Genomic DNA, 14,279 nt, shown 5'->3' with positions numbered 1-14,279 from the left:
TACAGATTATATCAAAAAAAAAGAGGTCAAAGGCAGGGAAGAAACCACTGTGCCCTGCATCATTAGCAATCATCTCAGCTCCAGGGTAACCAGGCTTAAGGGTTCTAGCCAAAAGAAGCTGGGCCCAGGAACAAACTTACCAAGAGAGGCATGTCACTAGGAGTCAACCGACCCTTCTCCCCAAGTTTCTGGGGTGTGGTGCTGGTCCCATCCCCTTGCAAGCCACAGTGCTGGAGGATATTGCTGAAGACCTACGAAAGGCAAAAAGGGCTCTCTTCCATATCCTGAATAAGCACCTAGGATCCCCACCCCACAACTAGGAGCAGGTGACACAAGAACTGCCTTGGAACCTCGGGACAGACCATCCAATGGGATGGTGAATAGGATTAAATACAAACCATGTAGGGTTGATGGTGTGTCTCAGTGACAGTGTCTGGTTTCAGGCTAGGTGAGGTAATGCACACCTTTAATCCCAGCTCTTAGAAGGCAGAGATAGGTGAATCTCTTTGAATTCAAAGCCAGCCAGGTCTACATAGTTAGTTCTAGGCTAGCCAAGGTTACAGTGAGATCGGTCTCAAAAACAGAACTCTGAGTTTCCATCTTCAGTAAGCACACATACAACATGCATATAAAATATAAAGTCCCAAGAATCCTGCACCAAGACTTGACTGGACAGACTCAACAAAATATGATAATACCTGAGAAATATCTTCAGCAACATTTAAGAAATGTTTAGACTCCTTTGTAGATGACAGCTTATAGGATTTTATATATGTGTGTACGTGTTGTTTTGAAAAGGGTCTCATGCAGGCCTTTGATCTCATTATGCAGATAAGGACGAAGACGTAGAACCCCTAATCCTCCTGTCTCTACTTCCCAAGTGCAGGGATTACAGATGTGTGCCATCACATTCAGTGATTACCAGAGTTTTATTAAAACAAAAGACAAATTAACAGAGTTGAAAACAGAACCTGTTATAAAATCAAGTAAGAATGAACTGGTAGTACTGTCTTTCTTCCTTTTTAATCTGTGTGTGTGTATGGACATGTGTGTAAAAGTCAGGGGACAATTGTGAGAGCTCATTGTCTCCTTCTACTATGTGAGTTCTGGGTATCAAAATCAGGTCCTCAGGCTTGGTGGCAGGCACCTTTACCTACTAAACCATCTTGCTGGAACATATTATCTTTATTTTTGCAATTAAATTTTTATTTTTGGTTTTTTTTTTTTTTTGAGACAGGGTCTCACTTTATAGCCGTGGCTGGCCTGGAACTTACTATGTAGACCAGGCTGGCTTCCAATTCACAGGAATCCTCCTGCCTCTGCCTCCTCAGTGCTGATATGTTATTGCTAAACAGGCTACCATATAACTATTTCAAAAGTTACTTAAAACAAATGTATGTGTAGTGATGTCTTTATGGTGGGGTTATGGAAGAATTATATTCTCTATGATTGTTTACTTTTTGTACATTTTTTTTTGAGACTGGGTCTTACTATAGCTTAGGCCTCGAACTCAGCTGCCAAGAGCTAGAATTACAGACATGAGGCACCATGCCCAGCTCCTTTCAGCTTTTTAACATTCCTCACATTTTCTTTTTTTAAAATTATTTATTTTTATTTTATGTACATTGATGTTTTACTTGCATGCACATACAGACAGTTGTGAGCTGCCATGTGGGAATTGAACCCAGGTCCTCTGGAAGAACAGCCAATGCTCTTAACTGCTGAGCCATCTCTCTAGCCCCCATTCCTCATATTTTTACAGTACACGTTATTCTTTCATGAAATGGTTTTATAAACCTTCACAGTTCCTATGTGAGAAATGCAGGCCTCTGAAAGGAGTCAAGTTATGTTGGAGATACATGGCTGCTAGAGAATAAACACTGTAAACCAAACCCTTTTGTGTAAGTGCCAGATAATCTGTAGTTCAGTCTCGTTCAACAAGGGCAAAGGGTGAATTACAGGCTTGTAGTCAAGAACAGGACAAAGAGGAAATCTGGGAGACGAGTTCTCTTTCTCCCTCCTCCTCTTCCCTCTGCCTTCTCCCCCCTCTCTCTTGCTGGGGATGGAATCTGGCTGGGGCTTTGCACTCTACCCCTGTGCCATACTTCAAGATGTGTCTGGAAAAGGAATGGAAAGCAAACATTTCCCCAGGTTTTTAAAGAAAAGTCCAACTTCCTCTCTCCTGGGCGGGGGGGAGGGGTAGGGAGGTGTGGGATAAGAGAGCCGGTACCTGAAGTATGGTGGGGATGGTTTCATCCAGGTCGTTATAATAACTTGGCTGCTGGGTAAATATGTTTCCTAAAGAGAAGGGAAGGGAAGGGAAGAAATGGGGAGAGGTCAGGAGGATGGGGAGGACACATTAAACTGATTATAGGCATGCTGTGACCTCCCCTTCCCTAGGTCTACCTGTGGGGGGAAATCTAGAATAATGAGTATTGTCTCAGGCCCAGCAGGCACTGAGCTTAGTCCTCACTGAGAACTTTCCCCAGGGTTGAGAAAGGAAGTTATTCAGTACAATTTAACTTTTCAAGTACCTCTGAATTACATAAAACAAAGAGTAGCCCTGGTCAAACCAGCTAGTCTTGATGTACCCAGGGAGTGACCAAACTGAACTGGGAGTTCAGTATATGAGGGCCAGAGCATACAATATGGATAATTCTGTAGCCTTAGTCCAATTCCAGGGTACCTAAACAGGAAGGAAATCAATTGCCAGTTGAGTCTGATGAGTAAGCAAATAGCTGGGCTTTTTATCCAGGAAAATTGGGAATTAGAATTCCTTTATTCAATAAACCTACAATAGCTCAGGATTCTTGCCAAGCCACACCTCAAAAGTATGAGGAGATGCCAGGGAGAAATGTCTGGAAGTTTTTGCTTTTGAAGGTGCTACCATCTCAATCCACCCTCCTGCAAACAGGAGGCGGGAGCAATGCAGAGACAGACTTGGCACACATCTGTAGTTGCTCTGTCCAGATGGAGCCCATCGCCGATGTTTACGACTTTCCACCTGCTGCCGCACGGGCATGCTTACAGCACATGGTAGCTGGGACAGAACCCAGTTTCTCTGTCCACATGTCGAGGGAGGAAAACAGGAAGAACCATAGCTGGGGACTCATGAAGATGAGAAGTACCAATGCCCTGAAAAGTCTAAGATAGAATTTTTGCCTCTCAGGTTTGTAGGCAGCTTTGAGCCCCCTACTTCTGTGGAGGTCTGGTTTTTATGCAAGTGCCAGAAAATGCTTCGATTTTAGTATTGTTTGAGAAGGCCAAAGGGTAAGTTCAAAGGGGTACATGGCAAGAGTAGGACAGAGGAACTATCTGGGGAGAAACAGGTTTTTCTCTCTCCTCTCTCTGTTTCTCTCCTGCACGGTATATGAGGGCCAGAGCATACAATATGGATAATTCTGTAGCCTTAGTCCAATTCCAGGGTACCTAAACAGGAAGAAAATCAATTGCCAGTTGAGTCTGATGAGTAAGCAAATAGCTGGGCTTTTTATCAGCACCATCTAGGATAGTATTTACTCCTTGTTTCCAAAAAGCTGAGTTTTTCTAGCACAGCCTCCTTAGCTCAGGGCTCCTGCCTCCCTTAAGTGCTGACCATGTAATCTATGAAGGTATGCCTGGATCATTTACACCCTCCTCCTCTACACAGACAAGGAATGTCGGAGCCAGTCCCTCCATCAACCTTTGCTCCTGCTACTTCCTCTTGCCCCATCCTCCAGGGCAAGTCTTAATTTCTATGACACACAAAGCCCTGAGAAATCTAGTCCCTGCTGGCATCCTAGACCAACTTGCTTCCATTCCCTGCAACAGAAACATCCCTTGAACCAACCTCAACCTCAGACAACAGGCTGTCTCTTCCTCCCGAGCTCACCCGAGCTCACCCCACCGTAAAACATGCATCACATCCTCAGGCAGTTCTCTGACACAGGCACTCTCTGGGCCAGGGCATATTCCTCTTGCCGCCCTGATGGCACAGACCACCCAGAACATTTTCTCACTGCTTGCCAGAAAAAGAGAGATTTTATTTTTTATAAGCAACAAGTAACTCCAATTTCATATTTTTTTTTTCCCTTTGGTATTTTTGAGACAAGGTTTCTTTGCAACAGTCCTGGCTGTCCTGAAACTCTCTTTTTAGACCAGACTGGCCTCAAAATCAGAGATCTACCCACCTTGTCTCCTGAGTGATGGGATTAAAGACATGCACCACTAAGCCTGGAAAGATAACTCAAACTTCAATCTATCCTTGGGGTCTTAAGAGTCTCTTTTCTTCTTTATCAGATTCCTGTGGTGGCGCACGCCTTTAATCCCAGCACTTGGGAGGCACAGGCAGGTACACCTCTGTGAGTTCGAGGTCACCCGGGTCTACAGAGCGAATTCCAGGACAGGCTCCAAAGTTACACAGGAAACCCTGTCTCGAAAAACAAAACAAAACAAAACAACACCAAACAAAAAACCTACAAAGCTCCTAAAAAACAAAATCAAATCAGGCCCGGAGACGTGGCTCAACAGCCAGCAGTTAAGAGTGCTCGCTGCTCTTGCGGAGGATTCAGGTCCAGTCCCCAGGACCAGATGCCCTCTTCGGGCCTCCATGGGTGTCAGGCACACACAGAGTGTACATATATGTGGAGGCAAAACATCTATACATATAAAATAAAAATAAATACATCTTGGGACTGGATAGATGGCTGAGCAGTTAAGAGAACTGGCTGCTCTTGCAGAGGACCTGGGTTAGATTCTCAGGACACACATGGCGGCTCACAGCCATTTACAACCCCAGTGCTAGGAGGTCCAACGCCTTCTTCTAGCGTTTGTAGACACTGCATGCACATGAGCACACATGCATGTAGGCAGAGCACCATACATATAAAAAATAAATAAAAGTTGAAAAATGCTTATTATCTTAAGACAAACTAATTGATCTAAAAAAAAAAAAAAAAAAAAAAAAACTACTACAAAGGTAAGGACTAAGCAGTGGCATCCTCCCAGACAGGCCTGCGGTGAGGAGACACTGCCACACAGATCATCAACGACCACATTTTCTCCCCATGTACAACAGAGCTCAAGAGAGACCGACTGATGAGTCCTGCTTCTGAAAGCTAATAGCTGATACCCAATGCCAACTTTGCCAGTTTATTAAAAAGGCTAGAGCAAGAACCGTGCTTGTGCCCACAGGGAAGCTCACCCTCTCTCAGCTTTTCTTCCTCATCAGTCTTACAAGCAATTGCTTTGTCCAAGAGACTTTGTATTCAAAGTAGAGGCTGTCCTTGTGCCTTCTACTTAAGGATTAAAAAGAGAACTGCTCTAAGGTGGAGCAGGTGCCTCTGTAGGCTCCTTCTCTACACCTGCCACCACAACCCCACACACACCTCCCCACACACACAGAGACTCCAGGTGCCTGGTCTGCACTTTTCGTGAATCACCACCTTCTAGGAACCAAAAATGAGGCTCTCTTTCATAAGCCAGTTTAGAATCCTCAACCTTGTGGGTTAAAAGTACATGGAGCCAGGCACAGTGGTGTATACCTAATACCCCAGCATTTGGGAAGCAGAGGCAGGAGGCTGTCTTCAAGGCCAGCCTGGGCTACGTATCAACTTCCAGGTCGATTTGAGCTAAAGAGTAAGAAACAGCCCAAAAAACAAAAGAAAAGAGCCAGGCGGTGGCGCACACCTTTAACCCCAGCACTCGGGAGGCAGAGGCAGGTGGATCTCTGTGAGTTCGAGGCCAGCTTAGTCTACAAGAGCTGGTTCCAGGACAGGCTCCAAAGCCACAGAGAAACCCTGTCTCAAAAAACCAAATAAACAGCCGGGCGGTGGTGGCGCACGCCTTTAATCCCAGCACTCGGGAGGCAGAGGCAGGCGGATCTCTGAGTTCGAGGCCAGCCGAACAAGAGCTAGTTCCAGGACAGGCTCTAGAAACTACAGGGAAACCCTGTCTTGAAAAACCAAAAAAAAAAAAAAAAAAAAAACCAAATAAAATAAAGGCATTACCATGCTGGCTAGTTTTATGTCAACTAGACACAAGCTAGGGTAATTTGGGAAGTAAGAACCTCAAGAAAATGCCACCACAAGACTGGCCTGTAGCCAAGCTTGTGGGACATTTTCTTAACTGAGATTGATGCAGTTCAGGCAATAGTAGGTGGTACTACCCGCAGGCAGGTGGTCCTGGATGGTGTAAGAAAGCAGGCTGAGCAAGCCATGGAGAGTAAGCCAGTGAGTCACATTCCTTCACTGCGGCTTCTTCCATTTCTAACTTGAGTTTCTGCACTGACTTCTTCAATGATGCTCTGTAATATGGAATATGGGACTGTAAGCTGAACAAACCCTTTTCTCCCCAGTTCACTTTTGGTCATGGTGATCATCACAGCAACAGAGATCTACCTAAGATAGTCAGCAAGACGGCTCAGCAAGTAAATATACCTTTCCCCGTGATTATGACCTCGGTTTAAGTTGATCTCCAGGATCCACTTAGTAGATGAGAACCTACTCCCACATGAAGGAAAATTTTGAAATGTAATTTAAAAGTTCAAACAAAAAGAAAATTCTCAAAATTTATGAAATTCATCTTTCATCTGATTCTTAAAGGAGAGTGGCCAAAACGATTAAAGCCTAGGGCATCAGGCAGAGTTTTCTTGGACTGTCCTTGTCATTTCAACTCCCAGCAACCCCTCATAGCAATCTTGTGCCAACACACTCCAAGGTGACCTTGCTTCTGACTCACAACCCACACCGCTAGGTCCTAAAGCCCGTTTTTCTCACACTATCCTCTCTCCCCATTTTCTCCAGAACTGTTAAGATTACTCTGGGCTCTGCATCCCAAATGTCCCTTTCTGTTCCAGCAGTCACCAGATACTCACCTTCACTGTCACAATAATGAGCCCGCTTTTCAATTGCCTACTGTTTCCCCCTTCCCCACATGCACGCTGCCTTAATAGAGTAACCTCCTGCTCCAAGCTCCTGGAAGCTCCACAGCCTCCAGTAAGAGCTTACATTTGCCAAGTGCTTGTATCCTGCCAGGCCCAGTGTTATGTGTGCAATTCACTTTTCCAATTTAATCCCATCTAATTGAGACTTAGAAAGTCTCACTAACTTGGTGAAGCTGATATGCCCCAAAAGAGAGCTGGACGTGAGAGGGGGTGTTAGTGGAGGACCTGTCCTCTTCACTCCTGGGCAATCACTCATCAGAAAGCTGGACTGAGCCTTTCCAGTGCCTCTCCCTAGCTCCTGCTGCGTTTGTAAACATCCACTCTAACCAAACTGGCCTGGTAATCATTTCCCTAACTTCTATGCTTTCTGTTACTTGCCCACCCAATGTTCTAAGTTTACAGTGAATTTATAAAGGGTGCCCTTCTTGGAAAATAAACATGACTAACCCATAATCAGGCAATAATTAAAATTCCAACAAGAAACCAAAGAGTGTTTCAATGAAAACAACAGTTGTACAATTTTACATACATTATAGCCAGGCAGTGGTGATACGTGCCTTTAATCCTAGCACTTGAAAGACAAAGGCAGGAAGATCTCTGTAAGTTTGAGGCCAGCTTGGTCTACAGAGCAAGTTCCAGAATAGGCTCCAAAGCTACAGAGAGAAACCCTGCCTCTAAAAACCAAGAAAACACACACACACACACACACACACACACACACACACACACACACACACAGAGATTACCCAAAGTAAATAAATAAATAGTAGGCTCTTGTAAATATCTACTAATGGCTTTCCTGCTTCTTTATTCTTTATCTGTAGGCTGTGGACATAGCTCTGTTAAGAGTGTTTGCCGAGCCAGATCTCTGAGTTTGAGGCCAGCCTGGTCTACAGAGTGAGTTTCAGGACAGCCAGGACTACATGGAGAATCCTGTCTCAAAAAAAAAAAAAAAAACCAAGAACAGTTATATATTTATATTTGTAGTTATGTGTAAAATTTAGATTTTCATATAATTTTATAAATACAACTATTTGTATTTGGTTTATATACTTATAAAATTATATATAAAGTTTGTAGCTTTATACATATAACTATATACAAGTATATAAGTGTATATATTCAAATAAACTCTGTTAGGAGATTAAAAAAAAAGGGAAGGAGGGAGAGAGGACTATCCCAAGTTGTCTTGATGTGGGATTCCCCTGTGTGCTGTGATTACCATTAATGAATAAAAAAATTGCCTTGGCCTGTTGATAGGGCAGAACTTAGATAGGCAGAGAGGACTGAACTAAATGCTGGGAGAAAGAAGGGCAGAGAGGAAGACACCATGGAGCTGCGGCCAGAGTCAGACATGCCGAAACTTTGCCGGTAAGCCACTGCCACGTGGTGATACACAGATTAATAGAAATGGGTTAAATTAAGATGTAAGAGTTAGCCAATAAGAAGTTAGGGCTAGGGCTGGAGAGATGGCTCAGAGGTTAAGAGCACCGACTGTTCTTCCAGAGGTCCTGAGTTCAATTCCCAGCAACCACATGGTGGCTCACAGTCATCTGTAATGAGATCTGGTGCCCTCATCTGGCCAGCAAGCATACAGACAGACAGAACACTGTATACATAATAAAGAAATCTTTAAAAAAAAAAAAAAAGAAGAAGAAGTAGTTAGGGCTAATGGGCCAAGCAGCGATTTAGTTAATACAGTTTCTGTGTGGTTATTTCTGGTCTAAGCTAGCCAGGTGGCTGGAAATGAACAAGTGGCTCACTCCCTTCCAACATTGTCTGTTTTTTTGTTTTTTTGTTTTTTTAAATATTTTTATGGTCTATTTAACTTTCTTTTATATGCATTGGTGTGAAGGTGTCAGATCCCCTGCAACTGGATCTTCAAACAGTTGTGAGCTGCCATGTGGGTGCTGGGAACTGAACCCAGGTCCTCTGGAAGAGTAGTCAGTGCTCTTAACCACTGAGCCATCTCTCCAGCCCCCTGAGCCATCTCTCCAGCCTGTGGTTTGTTTTTATTTTTAAAGCCAGGATTCACTATATAGTATATGCTGAACTTGAAATCATATGGCTCTTACCTCAGGCTCCTCAAGGGCTACCCAGTTTTGCAATCAGATATTTAGAAGACTATACCCTATAGTCTGAGGATGAGGAAGGTTGAGATATTTAGAAGACTATACCCTATAGTCTGAGGATGAGGAAGGTTGAGATATTTAGAAGACTATACCCTATAGTCTGAGGCTGAGGAAGTCTAGCAGGAGTGCTTGAATGAACACCATCCTGTTCTAGGCCCTACACTACGAACTACAGATAAATAAGGAATTAACTGAGACATACCTTCTGCAGCAACCCCTACCACTTCCATTTCTGAGTGAACATATAGCCCACTTCTGTGTTAGGAAATCCAACTTAGTGTTTACTCTTTTCACAATCACACACAAAGTCTCCAAACTATGATCCCATCTGCTCTCTGCAATGCTGCATATTTTGGAGGCAGCCCCATTATCCCTGAAGCGGGGAGCAGAAAGAACAAGAGTTCCAGGGTCACTTCTCCATAACTGTTAAGTAACAGCTTGGCTTCTTGATTACTACAGACTTTCAGGCAAGTCCCTTACAGTTCAGCCTCAGACTTTTCATCTATAAATGGGGACAATGACAGCACTGATCCCAGACAGCTCCTGTGTGCATCCAGTGAAGATAACAAATAAGATATGCATGTCATGACAGAGCCCAGACCACATTCCAAAGAAGGCTAATATCATTGTAATTGGACTTTCATTGCCAAAGCAAATTTCTCATTTATACCACTGACTGACACCTGTCTTAACACTAAGAAATCCAGACATTTTGTTTTGGCTGTTGTTTTGAGACAAGGTCCCAATTTAATAGTAAATATGGCATGTAGCCCAAGATGGCCTCAAACTCACAACCCTCTTGCCTCAACCTCCTGAGTGCTGGGATTGTGGTTATGCACCACTCAGCAAGACTCACAGATTGTTATTCTTGAGGCCCCCTGGCACAGTTTTGGTTTTGTTTTGACTCCCCAGTATTTATTTCAGAGTTGACACATCTATGTGTATATTATGTCATATATTACAACGGTGGGGAAATTCCCAGCACCACTTGTCTCTAATACTCCTGTGCTGTGGAAACAAAGCATTTGTGACCTCTGGCTTAGCATGTGCACCCCCAGGTCCTATGTTCTACATACCTATCATTTTCTGGAGGAGTGGTGAGTTGCCTTTTCCAAAGAGCACACAGAGGTCCAGGATCTTTGGGATGTCAAAGAGGAAGTTATTGTAGAGTATTTCTCCAAATGCAGATGGAGAAATGAAGTGATCCTAAGGGGAAAGTACAGAGAGAGAATGGAGGCTGAATGTGCAGACAGCGCAACCGCAAACTCATGAGAAACCACACTGATGCTTTTCAGCTGGGGACAGGCTAATCAATGGTAGCATGCCTATACCGTATGTCTGAGCTTTATGAAAAGACCCAGAATTATAGCGATTCTGCAGTTTCATGTAAACAAAAACAGAAACACCATGAAAGAGTCAGTTGGGGTTTGTTTTTATGGTTAAATGTTTTATGGGTAAATCAGCACAGTGTCTGGGGCTACATAAAAACAGTTCAAAAAAATAAGCAAACTCAAGAGACATTAAACAAACATTGGTAAGTATACAAGTGGTGTGAGAGCAACATGGGATTCACTGTTCTGTATGCATCAAACTTTCACCCAGGTATATGCATATATTTGGAATTTAATTATAATGAAAATGTGATTTACAAATTAAGATCCATTGGGTTTGTTGGTGAGTGCCTGTAAAAAGTCAGTATTCAGAGCTGGGTGTGGTGGCACAGGCCTTCAATCCCAGCATTCAGGAGGCAGAGGCAAGTGGATCTCTGTGAGCTTGACGCCAACATGGTCTACAGAGTGAGTTCTAAGATAGCCAGGGCTACGGGGAGAAAACTTGCCTCAAAAAAACAAAATGAAACAAAATCAGTATTCAGAGGGGCTGGAGGAATGGCGCAGCAAAAAGCACTTATACTGCTCTTGCAGAGGACCCAGGTTTAGTTTTCAACACCCACATGGTAGTTCACAGCCACCTATAACTCCAGTTCCAAGGGATCTAATGTCTGATCTAAGGGCTCATTTACACATGTGGTGTACATGCATATTAAAAAACATACATATCAATATTTAGATGCTGAGACAGAAGGATGGTGGTCAGTCTGGCTTACACAAGGAGATCTTGTCTCCACACAAAGAAGCAAATAAAACAAGACACTTTTTCACTGTGGTGTCAGAGACCAGATCCAGGTCCCTTATATAAGCACACAAGGCAATACTGTGTTACCAAACTACACCTCAACTCCAAGATCCACGTCTTTAAATTCTCTGTTCCCAGCCAACAAAAATTCCTGAAGGAAGGGCCAGAGTGCTGCTCTTGCAGAGGACTGGAATTTGATTCCCAGCACCCACACCAGGCAGCTTACAATTGCCTGTAAATTCAGCTCCAAGGAATCTAACATCCTCTTCTGGCTTCCATCGGCACTGACACATATGGTCACACACATACATAAGTAAAAATTAAACAAATCTTAAAAAAATTCCTACAGTGGTTGTAGAAATGGGTCAACAGTTAAAAACACATACTGCTTTTTCAGAGAACTTGAGTTCAGTTCCTAGAACCCACATAGGGCAGTTTACAACTTCCTGCAACTCCAGCTCCAGTGGGATCTGGTATCTAGAGACTCCATAGGCACCTGGACATACCAACACACAGACACACATATAATTAAAGGGTGTGCCACTATTTCTCTCAAAATAAAGATTTTAAACGGTTTTTAGATTCCATGAAGGAACATGCACATTAACAGTGGTGACTTTGAAGGCTGGTGCGATGGCTCAGTATGTAAAGGTACTTGCCAACAAGTCTGATGACCTGCGTTCAACCCCCAGGACCTATAGGGTAGAAGCAGAAGCCACTCTCACAAGTTGTCCCCTGATCTCCACACATGTGCACACATATGCACACACACTCAAAGAACAAAAGCCCCTGAAGGAACATGTACCAATAGTAGCGTTACTGAGTGCTGACAATGTGTCTCAGTGGGCGAAGGCACTTGCAGCCAAGTCTGACGACCTGGGTTCTATCCCAAGGACTCACATGGCAGAAGGAGAGAACCAACTCCAACTCCTGCAAGCTGTCCTCTGACAAATGCACCTATACACACATACACACACCCACAAATAAATAAAGAAATACAATTTTAACAACCAGTCATAACTTTAAGCCAGGGGGTTTTATAAGTAGCACTCATTATCTTTCTCATATTTTTATAATATTGAATAATTAAAGCAGCATTGATGATGTTTTTCAGTACTGGAGATGACTCTTCATCATGCCAGGCTCTACCACTAAGGCAAACTCCCAGTAGTGATTCTTTTAAGTGCATACATGAGGGTCTAGAGAGATGCTTTAGTGGTTAAGAGTGATTGTGGCTCTTGCAGAAGTCTACAGTTCCCTGCACTTACATGGGTGGTTCAAAACCACCTATAACTGCAGCTCCAGGAAATATGACACCTTCTCTGGAATCTTCAGCACCCAAACACATGCACATATATAAATATGGAAAAATATACACATATAAATTAATTAAAAACTGTTTTTCAAAGTAAACATATGAGGGTTGGAGACATGGCTCAGAGGTTAAGAGCACTCAATTGCTCTTCCAGAGGTCCTGAGTCCAATTCCCAACAACCACATGGTAGCTCACAACCATCTGTAATGGTAACAGATTTCTTCTTCTGGTACGCATAAAGACAAAGCATACACACACAAAGACATACATGGAGACAAAGACTCATACACAAAAAATACATGAATAAATAGATCTTTTAAAAAGTGCATGAGTTCTTCAGAAAGTCAGAGTCAATGTCATTGCCCTCTGTCACATGAATACAGGCACTGTCAGCTGTGACAAGGACTCTGGGCTCCTGCTGATGGAAACAGTGGGTGTACTGTGGACAGGCTGGTGGATTAGAGGATAAGGGAAAAAGGTAACACAGATTTTTTGCCCCCAAAAGACGGGAATAAAGAGGGCAGACACAGAGGAAAGCTGACACTCTCAGAGCTTTTCCCAGGGTAGAGCCTGGCAGAGGGTGTCACGGAATCAGAGGCTTACTTTGGACTCCTTGTGAGTGGACATTCGAAGAAAGGTGAGGAAAACGCTGCGGTGTAGGTGCTTCTGCATGTCAGCGACCTCAGGGGTAGGGGCCACCCATTCATCAAACTTTCGGGGTACATAGCGCAGGTATGAATCCAGGCACTTCTGCAGGGTCTCATCAAAAACAACCTAAGCCAGGAGAAAAGACAGCAAAGATCGATTCCTGAGTTAGACTACACAGGTGTGCATGGCCCATCAGCCCTGACTTATTGCAAACACTCCAACCCAAGAGACCAAAGAGGTATGAATGAGCCCAGGGCTAAACACAAGTTTCTTAAAATGGCACTTGGACAGTGAGTAAACATTGGGAAGGTTGCAACATGAGACAGCAATCCAAACCACTATTTGCTGTTAAGGATCAAGGAAGGTAGACAAAAAAGCAACTCCTAATGGAGAGAAAAACAGCAACCAACCAAGGACATGTCATGTGCTTTGTCTTAGTGTTAATTTTGATAGAATGTTACCTGGCACCAGAATTTATCGTGAGGCAAGGCCAGGAGCCAGTCGAGGTCATTGGCTACGAAGGTGGCGCGTTCCAGGTACTCCTCCACTAGGGCGGGAATGTTGTCTTTAGGGGGCGGTTTGTATAACACAAAATACCGGTCTGCCTTCTGCTCAGGGTGCTACGGATCCAAAAACCACGTGTTAACGTGGCAGAGGTTAGTCAGTGAGGGCCCATTTGCCAACCCACAGCAATGACAGTACTTGGCTGTTCCAACCAGAGACCCTCCAAGGAGCTTGTAAGTATAAAGAACCCAGTGTGTCTAACAAAGGCGCCATGGTTGCACCTAGAGAACACAGGCGGTTGTTAAAAACATGTTTTTAGAGAATTTTTAGTAGTGTGGGACAGATTAAGGTAAGAGAAAGGACACAAAACTCTAATATAAACAGGTTTGGAATGTTTTTTTTAAAGTCTATGTATTCACATATTGGCACACACTTGTTAAAAAAAAAAACAAGTAAGGGGGTGCTGGAGAGATGGCTCAGAGGTTAAGAGCACTGGCTGCTCTTCCAGAGGACCAGGGTTCAATTCCCTGCACTCATATGGCAGCTCACAACTGTCTATAACTCCAGTTCTGGGGAATCTGGCATCCTCACACAGACATACATGCAAGTAGAACACCAATTTACA

The 14,279-nt window shown here is 43.7% G+C and overlaps 1 protein-coding gene across 3 annotated transcripts in view; it reads right to left on the bottom strand.

The window, feature by feature from the left end:
• The window catches only part of Ascc2 (activating signal cointegrator 1 complex subunit 2), a 45,866-nt gene that overhangs the window by 24,442 nt on the left and 7,145 nt on the right, over nt 1-14,279 (bottom strand). For 2 of the 3 annotated variants that reach the window (XM_038327778.2, XM_038327797.2), the window contains 5 exons: nt 13,612-13,770; nt 13,106-13,276; nt 10,131-10,260; nt 2,231-2,298; nt 141-251 (listed from right to left, as the gene is read on the bottom strand). In XM_038327778.2, coding sequence (XP_038183706.1) covers nt 141-251; nt 2,231-2,298; nt 10,131-10,260; nt 13,106-13,276; nt 13,612-13,770 — 639 coding nt within the window. The remainder of the gene's footprint in view (nt 1-140; nt 252-2,230; nt 2,299-10,130; nt 10,261-13,105; nt 13,277-13,611; nt 13,771-14,279) is intronic. The other variant, XM_038327788.2, reaches the window with a different exon arrangement.

Source organism: Arvicola amphibius, chromosome 1 (assembly GCF_903992535.2).
Source record: "Arvicola amphibius chromosome 1, mArvAmp1.2, whole genome shotgun sequence".
In the NCBI taxonomy this organism is placed as follows: domain Eukaryota; kingdom Metazoa; phylum Chordata; class Mammalia; order Rodentia; family Cricetidae; genus Arvicola; species Arvicola amphibius.
Note: the sequence above shows the minus strand (reverse complement) of the source record. Positions and strands in the feature narration are given on the sequence as shown.